This window comes from Gracilinanus agilis, chromosome 6 (assembly GCF_016433145.1).
Source record: "Gracilinanus agilis isolate LMUSP501 chromosome 6, AgileGrace, whole genome shotgun sequence".
Classification (NCBI taxonomy): Eukaryota; Metazoa; Chordata; class Mammalia; order Didelphimorphia; family Didelphidae; genus Gracilinanus; species Gracilinanus agilis.
Window position 1 is genome coordinate 271,472,688 of NC_058135.1, and position 17,058 is coordinate 271,489,745.

The 17,058-nt window shown below is 47.6% G+C and overlaps 1 protein-coding gene across 1 annotated transcript; it reads left to right on the forward strand.

The window, feature by feature from the left end:
- Positions 1–2,956: 2,956 nt before the first annotated feature.
- ZNF408 (zinc finger protein 408) lies at positions 2,957–8,433 on the forward strand. The gene is made up of 5 exons (XM_044681862.1): positions 2,957–3,224; positions 3,397–3,689; positions 5,316–5,374; positions 5,618–5,868; positions 6,407–8,433. The coding sequence occupies exons 1-5, from the start codon at positions 2,957–2,959 to the stop codon at positions 7,939–7,941; spliced, it is 2,406 nt and encodes an 801-aa protein (XP_044537797.1). The 3' UTR covers positions 7,942–8,433.
- The last annotated feature ends 8,625 nt before the right edge of the window (positions 8,434–17,058 follow it).

Consider the following 17,058-nt stretch of genomic DNA (forward strand, 5'->3'; position numbering starts at 1 on the left):
GAGGGAGTGGAGCTTGCTCAAGAGGATTCAAGAACCAACCTAAGGGTTTCCTGGACTCAGGTTAATCCCTAACGCCTGTTTCAGTGCCAGCATCCATTGAATCAAGATCAAGATCAAGGTCACTTGATCCTTGGGGAGTCAGACTTTAATCTGGGAGTAGATTCCTAAATTCGTGCCGTCCTCACCTTGCCTTGCACGAATTTAGGGATCTGCTCAAAGGACCCTACCTAAAATTATTTATAACTAAGATAATAGGATAGAACTAGATATAGAGGGAACGGGAAGGAGAACCTTTGGGTTGAAGCCAGACTTGGCTCCCCAAGGGGATAGACCTTGGGGCTTAGATCATTAGTGTCTATCTTCTACCCTCTACCCATCCTCTTCATCAACTACCCTAATTTACCCACAATAAATATACAGCAGTCAGAAAACAGGTTCCAGTTTATTCATGGACAAAGAGGGGAAGAGGATCTGTGAGCAGTTGCTTAGCTGAGACCACCATTGAGCAAGACCCTCTGTGGAGTCGTCGTCGTCGTCTGACTTGGGGGAGGCTTTAGTTCACTGAGGGTTCGGGCCGGGCCAGCCAGGGTCTCTACCTACCTTACCATATGAGATAGCCTTCCCACTATCCTACAATGCTGACTCCTGATCTCTGGACGTCCACCATTCCTGAGAAAATCCCTCAGTTTGTCAAGTGTTAGTGGCACTTGGAGGGAAGGTTTGAGAGATTCAGTCTCACTGGCCAACACTCTTTACCACCTAACCCCTCTCAAAGATAGCTGTTAATACAACTGAATGAAAGGTTCAAATAAGACAATATTTGTAAAGCCTTTTGCCAATTTTACAATGCTATATAAATGCTAGTTGTCATTACTATTATCATCACTGTTATTATGAAGGGAATTCCTAGTGAGAAAACTCTTTCCCTCAAAAGATTGTCACTTGTCTTTTGCCTGGGGGTCTGAGAGACTTGCCTGAGGCATAGTATCTTCCCCAAGGTCACCCAGTCAGGCTGTGTCAGAGGTGGTCAGTTAATAAGCATTTATTAATTGCCTCCTCTCACCTGTGGCTCTACAAGAAGCTCAGCACAGCAGCTATAGTCCAGCTATAGCCGAGAAAACCATCTCAGCAAATGGGCTAAACCAGGCTGAGGGTAGCCAATAGGCTTTAAACCTATTGGTGATCAAGGGGGATATCTACCGGAAGCATGTGAAAACTTCTCCCAGTGAAATGGGAGAATGAGAACAATTTGTTCCAATAGCCATGAAGGCAGCAGAAGCAGGTGCTGTGTAGCCCATAGACCTTGGTTAGACATCAAAGAAGCCAAGGTCATCCACTGCATCTCAGATCATCGTCAATCATCTTAATTTTTGTCTTTCCACTGGATTTTTTATGACTCTAAAAGAGAGTAAGGCTGTTGACTGTGCAACTCTGTCTCACTTGAATCCAATTCACCAGCAAGTTAAGATACCATCCTGTGATTTCTTTGATCTTCTTCTTAAAAACAAAACAAAATCCAGTGGATTGAGAGCCAGGCCCAGAGATGGGAGGTCATAGGGTTCAAATCTGGACTTAGACATTTGCTAGCTGTGTGATCCTGGGCATGTGGCTTAACCCCCATTTCCTAGCCCTTACTTCTCTTCTACCTTGGAGCCAATACATAGTATTAATTCTAAATAAAAGGTAAAGGTTGTTTTTTGTTTTGTTTTGTTTTTAATGAAATCTTGCCAACAGTATTAGATGCCTACTACATTCCAGGAACTGTGCAAAATGCTAGGGACATATAATGAGCCAAAAGATAGGTCTTGCCTTCAAGGAGCTTCCAGTCTGGTCAGTTGTTGTCCTTCATTCTCAAAGAGGACCCAAATGACATCACTGGTGATGTCTTTTGACTTGAGCATAAATTAGACTTAAGTGAGGCAGAGTTGTACAAAGTCATCAGCTTCACTCTCTCTTTCCCTAAGTCACTGAAGTCCAGTGGCAAGACAAAAGTTGGGACAACTAGCAATGGCCCAGGACGCAGTAGATGACATTGGCTTTTTTGATGTCTAATCAAGCTCTAAGTGCTCCACACTACTTTCTTATGCCCCCTTCATAGCTCTTGGAACAATTGTTCTCTACCCATTCCACCGGGTGAAGTCTTCACATGCTTGAGGTAGGTGACTCATGGACAGGTTTAAGGCCTGTGAGTTACCATTAAACTGGTTTAACTTGTCTGCTGAGACTGCTTACTGAGGTGTGGCTGTTGCTTACCCTATAGCTTCCTGGAGCCAAAGAGGAGAATTGGGTGAGAGTTGGATACCAAAGCAGCCCTGAAAGGGGCTCAGCAAGTCCTCCCACCAGAAGTGCTAGTCTTCCCTGAGCAGCTAGGTGGCGCAATGGTACACAGAACACTGATCCTCCCTCCAGAGGTGCTGATCTTCTCTGGGCTGTTAAGTTACCAGGGTGTACAGAACAAAGATCCTCTCCCATATCCTCTAATCTAAAAGAGACTTGAACCCTGGTCTTCCTGCCTTCCAAATCCGCAGATTCCACTTCATTCATGACTGTCCCCTCTTGAGGACAGCTCTCCACTCAAATGACTGCATCTGCCTGTAATGATGATGAGAGTTTTCATTATTATAGTTCCAATCTATGGGAGGTGTAGCGAAAAACCTTTACTATCGGGGGATCGTGAGCAAGTCGTTTCACCTGTGCCTGCCCAGGTTTCCTCAGCTGTAAAATGAGGATAATAACAGCACCTACGTAGCTTCCAGGGCAGTTGTGAGACAGTATTTGTAAAACGCTTTGCGCATTTTAAAGCGCTTTGGAAATCCTGGCTATCATCCATTATTGATAGTATTGTCCTGGGTTAAAGGTGTGGAATCCCTGTGGCCAGTGGATTTGAAGTTCTGCACCACTGGGTCCGGAGTCTCAACTCCCTGAGTGCCCTGGAGCCTCAGTTTCCCCTTCTGTAATGGGAGGGGAGTTAGACCCCGCCCCCAGTTCTCCCAGCGGAAGTCCGGCTGCGTTCCTCGAGCGGGCGGAATCCCGGGAGCAGGCGCGTGTTTCCGGGGGAGTGTCGCGGGCGGCCCTCACTTCCGCCTGCAGTGGAAGCGGGTGTGCTGGGCCGCAGAGGCCCGGGAGCGGTGCTGGCGGCTACGTGTGCGAGCCCGGGGCCGGGGCTGGGGGGTTCCCCCGGCCCCCCCGCGCCCCTCCCGGCCGCCGGGCCGGAGGCGGGGGCCGCACGTGCCCCCNTGGAGCCTCAGTTTCCCCTTCTGTAATGGGAGGGGAGTTAAACCCCGCCCCCAGTTCTCCCAGCGGAAGTCCGGCTGCGTTCCTCGAGCGGGCGGAATCCCGGGAGCAGGCGCGTGTTTCCGGGGGAGTGTCGCGGGCGGCCCTCACTTCCGCCTGCAGTGGAAGCGGGTGTGCTGGGCCGCATAGGCCCGGGAGCGGTGCTGGCGGCTACGTGTGCGAGCCCGGGGCCGGGGCTGGGGGCTTCCCCCGGCCCCCCCGCGCCCCTCCCGGCCGCCGAGCCCGAGCCGGGGCCCGCAGCTGCTGCCCAGGCCCTGCGCAGCCTTCCCCGCGGCCTGGCCGTGGGCCCATCGGGGGCCCGGCGGCGGCGCCTTGGGGTCTGGTGCGTCGGGGCCGCGCTGCGGCAGGGGCTTCTCTGGGGGCCCCTGGAGGAACGGGGGGCCGGGCCTCAGGAGGTACGGAGGGCCGCGGCGCGGGGAGGGCTTCCGTCTCCTCGTCTGTCCGATGCTGCCCAGCATCGGCAGCTCCCCCCACCCCCACCCTTCAACCTTTCCCGCGGCGGCGCCGCCCTGGGCACCTCCCGGCTCGCTGCTTCTGTTTCCCTGTCCATCAAACCTGCCCACCTTCAGCTGGGACCCGAAAGGCCCCCGTTCCCTCCACAATAATCCGGGCCCCAACGATCCAGACCAGACGAGCGAAGGGCTGCAAGAAGTTGGGGAGACCCGGGGTGGCCGCCAGACTGGGCAGAGAGGACAGAGATCTGTTCCCTTTGACAACTTTGCACCCTCGGGCCCTGGCACAGATTAGGCGTCTAATACATAAGAAAATCCTGATAGATCGATCTATCGATCAATGCTGTTTGCCTCATCAATAACCCTTAATGTACTCCTCACTTCAGTGACCTCTCCAGGTCTCATCCCCCTACCGTGTCCAATGAGCCCCTGTAGACTTTTCTTTAGACTTTGTGGTTCTTTTAGCACCTCGGACAGCGCCCTGCACAGAGTAGGTACTCGAGGAAACCTGGTTTCCAAAATGAACTGGGGAAGCATTGGCCCAGGAAGGCTTGCAAGGGAAGCCAGAGCCTGGCTGGCTGGTAAACTGATATGGCCTTGCCCCACTTCTCTGAAAGGTGACAGTTTAGTTCAGGGTAGGAGGACCGTGAAGGGGGAGATTCTCAAAGAAGAGCTAGGAAAGAGAACCTTCTAGCCAGAGGAACTCAGGCTCCACTGGCAAAGAAGAGGGAAGAGAACCAGCAAACTCTCAGTCCGTGAACAAGAACTGGTTAAGTACCTCCTGGGTGCCAGCTAGGGCCTGCGGATGCCAGAATTCTCTGGGACTTATAAAGCAGTTTGTATCTGTTAGCTGATTTTAATCTTCACAACAATCCTTTCAAGGAGGTGTCTTTGTTCCTATTTTTCAGATGAGGAAACCAGCACAATACCCAGGTTCACACAGCTAGTGAATTTCTGAAGTAGGAATTGAACTCAGGGCTTTCTAAGACAAGAACAAAAGGATACTTTCTCTGAAAGAGCTTAGGTTTTTCTTTGGGGATACCACATCTGAATCAATAACAATTAAATGAAAAAGTGTTCACTATGTCCCAAGGTCTGTGCTGATCACTGAGCACACAAACAGAAAAGAAACCATCTCTGGGCTTCCAAAACAAAATGAAGAAAATAATGCAGTGAGGAAGGTATAAAAGCAGTGGTCCTCAAGGTGTGGCCACAGGGTGACTGTCAAGGCCTAGGGATCAGGGGCAGGGTGGGTGGTAAAGACCAGTGGTCCTCAGGCTTATCAGAAGGGGACCTGGTTGCTGATTCCCTACTCATTAAAAGTGTGAGTGGTCATTCTGAGGCCATCATTTCCCCATGTCTCAATTTTGTCATCTGTAAAATGGGGAGATTTACACTTGCCAGCCTGCTGCACTGAGGAAATGATTTCTTCATTTAGTAAATATTTGTTTTGTGAGAATCAAATGCAGTGCTGTGGAGGCGGCTGTGAAGAGCAAATGAGGTGGTGAATATACAAGCTTGTAAACTGTGAAGCATTATACAAGTTTATGGTTGTGTTATCTCTTTCAGATGTTGCTGGGCCTGTGGAGGGATGTGCGTGTGTGTGAGCAGAGCTCAGGGTGGGCCAGGTGAGTAGGGATGTGATGGAGCAGTGGATAAGCCTGACCCTTATAGCCTAGAATGGAAGCTTTATGGGGGCAGGCACTGTACCGTAGTGTTTCTTTTCATCATAGCATTTAGAATGGTCTTACGTTCTCAGTGAGTGCACACATCTGAAAAATTAGGTTGGGAGCATCTAAGTATGTAGCTCAGGCATTTCAGAGAAAGCAGCTTCACCAAGGGGTCCTAACTGGCCTCTGGCCTTCTTGTAGTTTGGTGCAACAGGGCCGAAGGAAGAAGGAGGGGAATGTGGCCCCCGTGAGGATTGGTGAGAGGCTCCACTTGCAAGTATCCCAGACCATCCCACCTGGCTGTGAACTGCTGCTGTGGCCCCAGTCTCCCAGCATAGGCCCAGGACATGCAGAGGAACAGCCACTGGCCATGGAGTCAGGGTCAGAGCTGGGGACCACAGTGCTAACCGATGGGGTCTCTCCTGGAGAGGATACAACTGAGCCATGCACAGGTATGTTTTTGTTGGGGACAGCCCAGAAGGGGCCACCAGGAGACTAACTCTTGCTAGTGTGGGTTTCCCTAGGAGGGTCCAGCTCTGATTCCCAACAAGATTCATTGAAGCAGCAGAAAAACAACAGCCTCTAAGAGGCCCCAGAGTGCGCAGAGCACTGGGCCTGGGGTCAGGAGGATCCAATGAAAATCCTGCCTCAGTTACTGACTAGTGGGACCCTGAACCAGCCTCCTAACCTACCTGCCTCAGTTTCCTTAGCTATAAAATGGAGATAGTAAGAGACTTTGCACTCTGGGGCTGCAGTGAGGATCCAATGAGAGAATGGTTATAAAGCACTTAGCCCAGTGGCAGGTTAGAAGAAGGTTGTGACTTCCCTGGGGGCACCTGGAGCAGCATTTTTCCATCAGTCAGTTCCCTAGGGAAGATGTCTGTCATTGCCTCACCTAGGGACTCAGGCTAGGGTAGGCAAAGTACAGTTTCTTAGCAGCTGCCTCATCTCAGGCTGTGCTGACCCTTCTCTTCTCCTCTTCCCTTTCAGCCCTCTCTCCCCAGCAGGGCCTTGCCATTAAGAAAGTCACTAAACAGAGCCTGGAATTTGGGCCTAAATCCCAGGATGAGAGTCTCACAGGCTCTCAGCCCCTAGAGCCTGGGGATCACATAGAAGAAGAGGGGGAAAAAGAGAAGGAAAGAAGAATAGTCCCTCTGCCAGACAGCCCTGCAGAAGGGACACAGCTGCCCCAGAGCAGCCTGTCTGCAGGTCCGGAGGATCTGAGCCCCAGTGATTCAACCTCCTCATCTGTGGCTCCTAGTGGGGGCCCTCGGCTCAGCACCCGCCTGGCTAACAGAGCGTGTAAGCTGCTTGGTCCTGGAAGCCCCCAGGACCGCCAGGCTGGAGAGGCAGAGCACTCAAACCTCACCAAGCCTCCTGGGGGCACTGCCCGGCACTCCTCTAGGCGCTACCACTGTACTGTGTGCAGCAAGGCCTTCTTGCAGCTCTGCCACCTGAAGAAGCACCAGTTTGTCCATGCAGGGCATAAACCATTCCTTTGCACAGAGTGTGGCAAGAGCTACAGCTCTGAGGAGAGCTTCAAGGCCCACATGCTAGGACACCGAGGAGTCCGGCCCTTTCCCTGCCCACAGTGTGACAAGGCCTATGGCACCCGCCGAGACTTGCGAGAGCACCAGGTGGTACACTCGGGAGCCCGCCCCTTCACGTGTGACCAGTGTGGCAAGGCCTTCGCCCGGCGGCCTTCCTTAAGGCTTCACCGCAAGACCCATCAAGTGCCTGCTGCCCCCACCCCATGCCCCTGCCCCATCTGTGGGCGCCACCTGGCCAATCAAGGCTCCCTGAGGAACCACATGCGCCTCCACACAGGTGAGAAGCCCTTCCTGTGCCCCCATTGTGGCAGGGCCTTCCGCCAACGTGGCAACCTGCGGGGACACCTGCGCCTTCACACCGGTGAGCGCCCCTACCGCTGCCCACATTGCACAGATGCCTTCCCACAGCTGCCAGAGCTGCGGAGACATCTCATCTCCCACACAGGGGAGGCCCATCTCTGCCCAGTGTGTGGCAAAGCCCTGAGGGATCCCCACACGCTTCGAGCCCATGAACGCCTGCACTCTGGTGAAAGGCCCTTTCCCTGCCCCCAGTGTGGCCGGGCATATACTCTGGCCACCAAGCTGCGACGCCACCTCAAGTCTCACCTGGCAGACAAGCCTTTCCGCTGCCCAACCTGTGGCATGGGCTACACCCTTCTTCAGAGCCTCAAAAGACACCAGCTCAGCCATCAGTCTAAAGGCCCAAATGGCTGCGCTTCCACCTCAGCCAAGCCCAGCATGGTGCTGCTCCAGGCAGAGACAGAGCTGGTAGTCACCCCAAGCGAAGAGGATTCCTCCCCTACCCCAACCTCTTCCCCAGCAGATGTCATCGAGATTTCCATTTCAGAGAGTGAGGACAGATGCATTGTGGTTCAGGAAGAGCCAGGACCCGGGCATAGCCTGGTCCTCATTCAAGAGGGTATGGCAGGTTTCAGCACTGTGGCTGAAGTGGTGGAAGTTGAGACAGGCCCCTAACATTGTTCTGCTCCCAGCTGGCCCTCCGGAAAAATCCCTTCTATAAAAATGTCTTATTTTCTAGTTGCTTGGTATTGAGTGTCTCCCTGGACCTGATCTCTCTTTGTATTGTCTAACTGGAACCAGAAGGATATGGCAAATGGTTCCTCGATATAGCAAGGGACCCCCCTATGACTTCCTCCTTTGGAAAGCTCCAAGTGCTCATGTCAGTGTGAATTGTTGCCTGCTCTGAACCCAGTTATCCCAGGAGGCCGAGCTGGGGTGCCAGCTGTTTCTGCACACCTGGCTCAGACAGAAATTTCCAGCCGGGGCTTGTGGGCTTGTCACTCCCTCACCAGGGAGAGTGGAAAGACAGGAGCAGTCTAAAAGGCTTTGAGCCAGAATTGAGAACCTCCCCTTCAGGAATGGGAGTGTCGTGGTGGCATCCCTCAGCTCACCAAATCCGGATGGAGTGGACCAGCTGGCCTACTTTGGAGATACAGAGAAAGACAAAACGGGCCTTGTTTTTTGTTGCACAGAATGAAAAACTACTTGGTGGAACTGAAAGGAGGAAAGCCTGTGTTTAAATCTTGCCTTAGACGCTAGTGGTGTGATCCTGGGCAACTCACTGTTCTCTCTGAGCCTTCATTTTCCTCAGTTGCAAAATGGGGATAGTAATGCTGTTGGGATCAAATGGGCCAGTATCTTTCAGTGCTTCATAAATTTCAGCTGTAATTCTTGGTGGGACACTATTTTGGAAGGGGCCAGATATTAATTCTGGCTGGTGTTTCTAGAGTTCTTTAAAGGTTAATTGAACATCTTACATGCACTATGTCATTTGCTTCTAACAGAACCCTATGGGTTAAATTATTCCCATTTTGTAAATGAGTAAGCTGAGACCCCTAAGTCAGAACTTGGGGAAACAGGGACATTGTGGACAACTTGATTAGAGACCAATGTGAAGGTCAATCTGTCTCTTGCTTTTGCCCAGGCACAGAGAATATCAACGATGGTTCTTGCTGAGCTGAAGAGGAGAGTAACAGTGTTATGCACTGAGTGCCTGCTCTGGGCCCAGTGCTTTTTCTTTGTGTAGGGAACTTTAACAAAAAGGGGACCTAGTCCCTACTCCCAAGGAATTTAGGCTCTCTTGGTCAAAACAGCACAAGATAATGGCATTTGGGAGAGTTGAAAAGCCTAAAGGCTGAGATGATTGAGAAAAACCTTACTTTGTGCCACACACTGAGTGTGTGCTGAGTGCTGGGGTACAAATCTCTTCAGTCAGTGCATGGACATTAGCACCTGCTAACGGCCAGAGGAAGGAAGAAAAGGCGAACAAGTAGGACAGATTCTAGCCCTGACAATTAGTCTTAAAACTGGAATCAAACTTTAGAGATAATCTCGCCTAGCCTCCTCATTGTGCGGAGAAGGAAACAACTCCATAAATGAGCAGGATTTGCCCAGGAGCATCCAGCTAGGCGGGAACAGAAACAGCATGAGAATTTAAGTCTCCCCACTCTGGCCAGGGTTCTTTTTCACTAAAGGATAATGTAATAGTTATGGAATTTTAAAGAATCAGTGGGGGGTGGGGCATCTAAGTGGCTCAGTAAATGGTGAGGCACTGGGCCTAAAGATGTGAGACCCTGGATTAAAATTTGGCCTCAGACACTTGCTAGCTGTGTGACTCTGGGCATGTCACTTAACCCCCATTGCCTAGCCCTTACTGCTCTTCTGCCTTGAAACCAATACACAGTATTGTTTCTAAAAAGGAAGGTGGAGTTTCAAACAAACAAAAAGAATCAAGGAAAGGATCAGCTAGGTAAACCATCAGGCCTGGAACCAAGGAGCACCTGGGTTTAAATCTGGCCTCAGACACTTCCTAGCTGTGTAACCCTTAGAAAGTCACTTAACTAAAATTGCCTCGCCCTCACTTGATACTAAAACAGAAGGTTAGGGTTAAAAAAAATAGTCAGTGGAAAGACTTAATTATTTGTTACATTGGAATTCATTAGGAAGGAAGAACATTCATTCAAATTCTTCCAGAATAGAAAGAATTTTGAGGAGTCTTGGCTCATACAGACTATCTAAAAAATTTTTTCCAACTTCAAAGGAAAGCAAAATTCTTGAGCTGAATATTTGTTAGGTTTAGAACCAAGTCAACAAAGAGTTGTATTTTGTGTTGGATGTAAAATATAGCACCGTGGGACTCAAATTAATATGTACAGATCATGTATTCTCATTTTTTGGAGTGGAAAGAACTTTGAACTTGTAGTCAGTGGACCTGGCTTTGAATCCTGGTTCTTCCATCCATACAAAGGGCCTTTCCAGTTCAGATGGTCTTTGTTAATAACTTATATTTGTTTAGTGATTTATAATTTGCAAAGCATCTTACATACATTATCTCATTTGCTGAAAGGCACCATGGATGGTCAGCCTTGGAGTCAGATAGATCAGGTGATTTCAGGTCCTGCTGATGACACGTTAGCTATGTGACCATGAGTAAGTCATTTAGTCCAGTGCCCCCAGCAACAATCTGAGAGTTATTGAAGTTCTCTATTGAATGGAGAAAGTTGCCAAACAAACCCCAGGTCCAGACCAAAACAACCCTGTTATGTAGGTAGCATTAATAATATCCTTATTTTACAGAGGAGTAAACTAAAGCTCAGGAAAGTCCCAAGATTATTGGATTTTCAAAAAGGGACCTTAAAGATTAGTCCAGTGATTCTCATGATGTGGTCGAGGGACCCTTGGGGGCCCATGAGAGCCTTTAAGTGAACCTATGAGGTCAAAACTGTTTTCATGGTTATACCAAAACATTTTAAATTTTATACCAATTATTTGGTTATACCAAAGTTATACCAAAAAATTTTAAATAAAATATAGATATTAACAGACATAACCCATATAAACAAAAGCCTGGGGTTGGGGAGAGGTCCTCAGTTTTTAAGAGTGTAAAGGAGTCCTGAGACCAAAAAGCTTGAGAAAAGTTGCTCTAGTCCAACCTTAATTTACAAAGGAAGAAATTCAGGATCATCAAGGTAAAGTGACTTACCAAAGGTCACACAACCATTATGTCATAAAACTACACAGAACTGGAGAATCAAAAGGGACTTAGTTGCCATCTAGTCCAGCCTATACCCCAAAGGAATCCTTAGCATAATATACCCATCAAGTGGCCATCCAGTGTCTGTTTGAAGACCTCAACAAGGAGGGACCTACCACCTCTCAAGGTGTTTCGTTCTGCTTTTGGACAGTGCTAATCGTTAGCAAGTTCTTCCTGACACCAAGCCTAACTCAATTTGCTTGTCCATTGGCTCTGGTTCTTCCCCCTGGGGCCCAAGAGATCAAGCCTATGTAACTTTCTCTAGTGATAGTTACTTCAGATACTTAAAAACAACTGTCATGTCCTCTCTGAGTCATTCGGGTAACCTACTATAGACTCAAGGCCATGACTTGTGGTTGTCCTCCTCTGGACACTTTCCAGCTGGTCGAGTAGCTTTCTTTAACTGTGGTGTCCAGAACTAACCCAGTGTTCCAGATGAGGTTTGAAGAGGGTAGAGAACAATGGGACTGTCAGCACCGTATTCCTGGAAGTGATGCTTCAGTGCAGTCAGAGCTCACATTAGCTTCTTTGGTGACCACATTGTACTGTTGATTTTTGTTGACCTTTTGGTCTTGCCAAAACTCTCGGCTCTTTGTCATAACAACTGCTATCTAGCTATGCCTCCCACAAGTTGATTTGTACCCTATGGAACATGTTACCTTCACCCCCCCCCCCCCATCGATGTCATCTGATTAGATTTAGCCCAGTCCTCTAGCCTGTAAATATCTTATGGGATCTGGATCATCCTCCAGTGTGTTACAGTTTCGTGTCATATGCAAATCTGATGAGCATGATGTCTATACCTTCATTCAAGACATTGAAAAAGATATTAAACAGTGCAGGGCCAAGCACAGATCCCTGGGAAGTGATCCTGTGTCTTCTCCGTCTTCTTGTCTAATTAATTCTCTTTGATATTGTACTCTGCTGCCTTCCTAAAGTTCCTTTAGCTCTAACTTTTCATTCTGTATCCTGTGAGCCTTTCCAGTTCTTTTGTGCTGGAATTTCACTGTATCTTTTGATTTGTTTTACAGCACACTTTTTAGCCTCATTTATGAGATAGTGAAAGCCTGATTAAACCATCTCAATATTGATATTCTCACTTTAAAACCCAAAGACAAAAGGAAATAGTACCTCAGACACTAGGCGTGTGATCCTGGGCAAGTCACTTAACCCTATTTGCTTAAAAAATTTAAAAAAAGGAAACTGCAGCTATTTGGAAGAATGATTCCCAGACCTTCTTGAAGAACCAATTAAAAATCAGGGAAGATGTTTTCGTTATCACCCAGAGACAGCATTATTTTGCCAGACAATGAGTTTTCCTGTCTTGCAGTGCCCAGGATGAATATAAAACAAAAAGACTACAATGAAAATATCTCTAGCCTTTGCACCAATGTCTGTTACAAAGTCTGAAAAGATAGAGAAATTCTACAAAGAAGTCTCTTGGGTCCTCCTAACTGAGTTGACGAGGTTTAGTATGCAGTGACTTCAGTACAAAAGTGGGCATAGGAAAGGTAGGCCAAAAATATGCTGGAAAATAGGGTTCTAGAATAAGAAATGAAAGAGGTCAAAAGCTTGTTGACTATTGGCAAGCATCATGCCTATGTATCATGAATACTTTCCTTAAGAAGTGAGAAATGTTAAAGAAAAAATTTTCATATATAATTGGGAAGTATTTGATAAGAGAAATAAAATGAATATATTTTTAAAAGTACATTGTGGGGGCAGCTGGGTAGCTCAGTGGATTGAGAACCAGGCCTAGAGACGGGAGGTCCTGGGTTCAAATCTGACCTCAAACACTTCCCAGCTGTGTGATCCTGGGCAAGTCACTTGACCCCCATTGCCTACCCTTACCACTCTTCTGCCTTGGAGCCAATACACAGTATGACTCCAAGTCAGAAGATGAGGGTATAAAAAAAAAAATAAGTAAATACATTGGGAGGGAGACACTGGTTATAGAAAAGTACTGAACAAAGAAATAAGAAGAAATCAGTGATGGCCTGGGACAAAGTCCTTAGGAATCAGTTGTTTCTGTGTCATTGGAAGAACAATTTGTCATAGCAAAAGGTCAGAACTGACTAAATCAGAAAGTTAAATCCAAGAAGGCCTAATGTAGTTATAGAAGCTTCATTCTGACCTATTTGGATGAACTGGTGACACTTATGTGGACTAATTCTGCAGTTTTTTGAAAATCAAAAGTAGATAAAAGAAAATACCTTGAAGCAAATTCTCATTTCTTTATAGAAGCTTAACTGGTAAAAACCCAATATATCAATTAGGAGAGTGCTTCATCCACAAAATGCTTGATATTGCTAAACACAGAGCTGTGTTGGTGAATAAAAATTCTCTTGGGAAGCTATGGAGAAGAAAGAGTGGAAGAACTGAGAGCTCTGTTACCTCACAAAATGAAGGAAGAGGAAAAACAAGTCCAGAAAAGTTGGCATGAGACCCAGTTAACCCAGATCTTTATGAGAGTATTTATAGGCAGGAATGAGGATGAGGGAAAATGTATGTAAATCTCAGCATTTCCATAACATTTTAATGATTGATGAAAGGAGAACTACACATTTGGACTCTTTTAACACCTTCCTGAGCAAGTGGAATAATGCCGAAGAATAGGAAACCTGGAAGAACAACTGGAATAGACTTCGTATACACAGAAGAAATCGGCTTGTGGCAAAGCAATTTGGAAAGCTTTAAGGGACTGAGTCTGGAGATATTGGAAAGAGGGAAAGATACTAAACAAATGGGGAGAGTTACACATGGTATTACAAGAACAGCAGGTCAAGACACCATTAATAACAGTCCATATTTGTACTTTTTAGCCTTATAAAATCCTTAAGAGTAATGGTGCTGGGGACAGCTGGGTAGCTCAGTGGATGGAGAGTCAGGCCTAGAGATGGGAGGTCCTAGGTTCAAATCTGGCCTCAGACACTTCCCAGCTGTGTGACCCTGGGTAAGTCACTTGACCCTCATTGCCCACCCTTACCACTCTTCTGCCTTGGAGCCAATACACAGTATTGACTCCAAGACGGAAGGTAAGGGTTTAAAAAAAAAAAAAGAATGGTGCTTAGGGGCAGCTAGGTGCCTCAATGTATATAGAGAGAGCCAGGCTTACAGGTGAAAGGTCCTGGGTTCAAATCTAACTACAGACACATCCTAGCTGTGTGATCCTGGGCAAGTTACTTGACCCCAATCACCTAGCCCTTACCACTCTTCTGCCTTGGAACTAATATTTGGTATCAATTCTAAGACGAGTTGTGTTTTTTTTAATGCTCTGTACATATCTCAAGATGATCCTTGATGGAAATAGGAGAAGAAGAGTGATGAATGATTTTTGACAGTGTACTTCTAGTGCCAGCATATAGCAGGCTTATAAGAAAACCTTTTTTGAATTGAATTTTCACAATGATCAAAAGGTGTAGTGAATACAAGTTCCCCCTGCATTAATGCCGATTATAAAAACTTTGAGCTCTGTGGAACAAAGTGAAACCTTAATGGCTTGCCTCCAACAAGTTGTTTCCAATGCATATATGAAGAACATGTAAGACTCCTTGACAAATATAACCATAAAAGCTTCATTTAATAATCCTCCAACACTAATAAGCAAGGCATAAATTCAGGAAGATGAATGCTGTGTACCCAACATGTTTGCTGCTGTCATGGTGGATGTCTATCATAGGAGCCAAATGGAGGAAGGATTCCCCCTGGGTAGGATTCCTCACCTGGAGGGCTGTACTGCCTCAGGTGTAGCCACTCTGATGTGCCTTCCTACGGGTGGCATGCTGTGGATATTAAGATGTATGGATGCATACAAAGATGGATGTGGATATGTTAATATAAAACATCAGAATACTAGAACCTTCTCAATGAATACACCAAATGCAACGATTTTTTAAATTATAAAGCCCACAGGAAGAGCCAATTGAATGAAGAATGCCTGCTGTCCAGACTGATGACTGGATAGAAGGCCCCTTGAATTAGCTTATCAATATGTATATTGACATGTGAGATATATACATATACACACAAATAAACACATATATACTGGTAGACGGAAAAAATAGTGAATTGTACTCAGAATTGAATTGGAGCAAGAGAAGAACTGGAATGCTGGGGGCAGCTGGGTGGTTCAGTGGATTGAGAGCCAGGCCCAGAGATGGGAGGTCCTGGGTTCAAATCTGATCTCAGACACTTCCTAGCTGTGTGACCTTGGGTAAGTCACTTAACTCCCATTGCCTAGCCTTTACTTCTCTTCTGCCTTAGGACCAATACACAATATTGATTCCAAGGTGGAAGGTGAGGGTTTTAGTAAAAACAAATAAACAAACAAAAAAAAACTGGAATGCCTTTGGGAAGTTGGTCAGCACTCCCAGTAATCCCAGATACTCAAAGGCTTTCCTCCTTCCCCTCAAAAAAGCCACCTTCTGACCACTATTTCAGGAAGACTCTGGCCATGCTTCACCCTGGTTGCAGTTCTCCTTAGTAAGCTAGCCGTGTCCCCTTATGTAAGTTGCTCCCCTTTTTCTGGAAATGCCAAACCCCATAATCAGATTCATTCGTCCATTGTTAGTCCATTGATAGGTTGGTTCTTGCCATCCTTGTATTCTGGTGAAGCTGGATAGCTGCAAGTCCTAGAGAGCCAGTTTTCCTAAAATAAAATGATCAGGTGACCCAGATGGGAAAAGGCAATGGTGTGCACAAAAACATGTAAATATTTCCAGCAAATGCACACTCAGAAAAGAAAATGGCCCCATCATAGAATGAGTACATGGGATAATGAAGTCAATCGGGGCCACAGAATGTTACCAACAAAAAATCCAGAGGAAGGAGAGAGGAAAGAGCTCCGACTCTGAGCATGAAAGGATTGTTGCGTTAGAGCTGAAAGCCTTCGACTTCATCTAATCTGACTCCCTTCACTTCCCAGCTGAACGAGTGCTCACTTGTCCCCGGGTCACACGATCCAAGATTTGAACTCAGGTTCTCTGACAATCCAGCACGTTTCCCACACTCATGGGGAAGATGGCCTTCCTAAACTTCCACCAAACGTAGAGTGTATTCTATGAGGAGGGACACCTAAGCTCACTTTCCAGAGGCCTGACTGACCACGGGCTTCAAGCCTTGCCTCCCCACCCTAACCGCCCCCTCCCACTGACATCCCTGAAGAGCCCAGAGCCCAGCGGGACGGCCCGGAGAGACAGAGGAGAACTTTTTATTCTCTCTGGATCTGCTCTTTGTCCCAGTGCTCAGGCTCAGGGCTAATATTTACTCTTCCACCCTCTACCTACAGCAAACAGGAAGCGGCAGGGGGCGGAGGGGGAGGGAAAACAAGGGGCTGGACAGCCATGCAGGGAAAAAAGACAGGAGAGACACCTTTGGCCACCCAGAGGCAGGGTGGGTGCCCCAAAGGAGTATGCCAGTGGCTGACCGGCCCTAAGTAGCAGAGCTCCGGTGGGCAAAGGCTCCAGGCTCAAGAGAGTCTGCCAGGAGAACCAGGAGGCTAGTCGGGGCCCTTTCAAGCACACGTTGGCCAAGCTGTTTCCTTTCTTTGCATCTCGTCCCTTCCAAAGACGGACAGTTTCGTTGATGGTCACAAAGGTCCATGAGTCACTGAGGCAAAAAAAAAAAAAAAATCCCATGGCTATCAACCTTCTGATTGTAAATAGGAATTCTGGGAAAAGACCTTGTCGGTGCCATTTGGTCGTTACGCTGGTCTCCCACCCGCTACCCTTCTGTTCCATCAAATGACCGATTGAATACTTCAATAATCAATAATCAAAGCCAGCCCCAATGGAACTAGTTCTGCGTTTGTGGGCTTAGAACCCAGGGCCGTAGGACCAAGTCACCTTACTTTTCTGGGCCTCGGTTTCCTCCTCGGTTAGGACCTTTCGATGATTCTGTGACTCGGCTCAGGTTCATCCTCCAGTACCTGCAGTTCCCTCCCCTATCGGCCTAGCCAAGGCAAACGTGCTGGGACCCTCATTCCTCCGCAGTCTACGAATGCCGTTTCCCTTAGGTTTGGGCGGTCGTCGCCAACGTTC

Coding starts and splice junctions, on each gene's coding strand:
- ZNF408 (XM_044681862.1), top strand. CDS start 2,957: ATGGGAGGGGAGTTAGACCCCGCCCCCAGTTCTCCCAGCGGAAGTCCG. Junction 3,225..3,396: donor CCGGGCCGGAGGCGGGGGCC/GCACGTGCCCCC, acceptor TTCCGCCTGCAG/TGGAAGCGGGTGTGCTGGGC. Junction 5,869..6,406: donor TACAACTGAGCCATGCACAG/GTATGTTTTTGT, acceptor CTTCCCTTTCAG/CCCTCTCTCCCCAGCAGGGC.